Raw genomic sequence first — 636 nt, 5'->3', positions numbered from 1 at the left:
CATGTACGTGTTGAGCATGCAAATGGCGCGCCAATCGTCGTCGTCCGATGCAAGTTGCAAGGTCGCGTTGAAGCCAACGGTGGCGAAGAGCACGTGGTTGATCGAGGGCTCGATGTTGTCGGTCACAAACGTGTTGCAAAAGCTCGTGTCGGCAAAGCCGACGCCGTAGCCCATGAAGAACGGGCCGCCGACTTGGTTGATGGGGCAAAAGATGTTGCCGCCCACCGCGATGATCGTCATCGGATGGGCCAGCCACGGGGACGGCGCTGGAATGATGAGCGGCGACGTCGGGATGCGAAGATAGCTGGCTTGGATCGAAGCATTTATGCCCGTCGTGAGAATGGCGACGGCTTCAAGAAGACCGTGGTAGAGCTCAAGCACCGGTGTCGGGCAGAGAACGTAAAGCATGTCGACCGCATTCAAGGGACCGAGCGCAGCGGACAGCGCGACATAGCCGCCTTGCAGCGGCTCTGACAACGTCAAGTTGTCAACAAGCAGTGCTTGACGACTCATGTTGGCAAAGGCAAAGCGAGAACTGGACCGGAGCAGACTCAAGCCGCCAACAAGTGTCTGGTTGCTGGGATCGACCGCCCAGAGATCGCTCGCAAAGCCCCAGTACATGACCATGGACGTCTG

General features: G+C 58.5%; 1 protein-coding gene across 1 annotated transcript; it reads right to left on the bottom strand.

Moving 5' to 3' along the window:
• Positions 1-78: 78 nt before the first annotated feature.
• SPRG_17583 (hypothetical protein) lies at positions 79-627 on the bottom strand (the record flags this gene model as incomplete). Its single annotated transcript, XM_012356980.1, has 1 exon — positions 79-627. A coding segment is annotated over one exon (549 nt), but the record flags the coding sequence as incomplete, so codon positions are not given.
• Between the last annotated feature and the right edge of the window lie 9 nt (positions 628-636).

Source organism: Saprolegnia parasitica (genome assembly GCF_000151545.1).
Source record: "Saprolegnia parasitica CBS 223.65 unplaced genomic scaffold supercont2.673, whole genome shotgun sequence".
NCBI lineage: Eukaryota > Oomycota > Saprolegniomycetes > Saprolegniales > Saprolegniaceae > Saprolegnia > Saprolegnia parasitica.
This window is presented reverse-complemented; position numbering and strand designations above follow the sequence as displayed.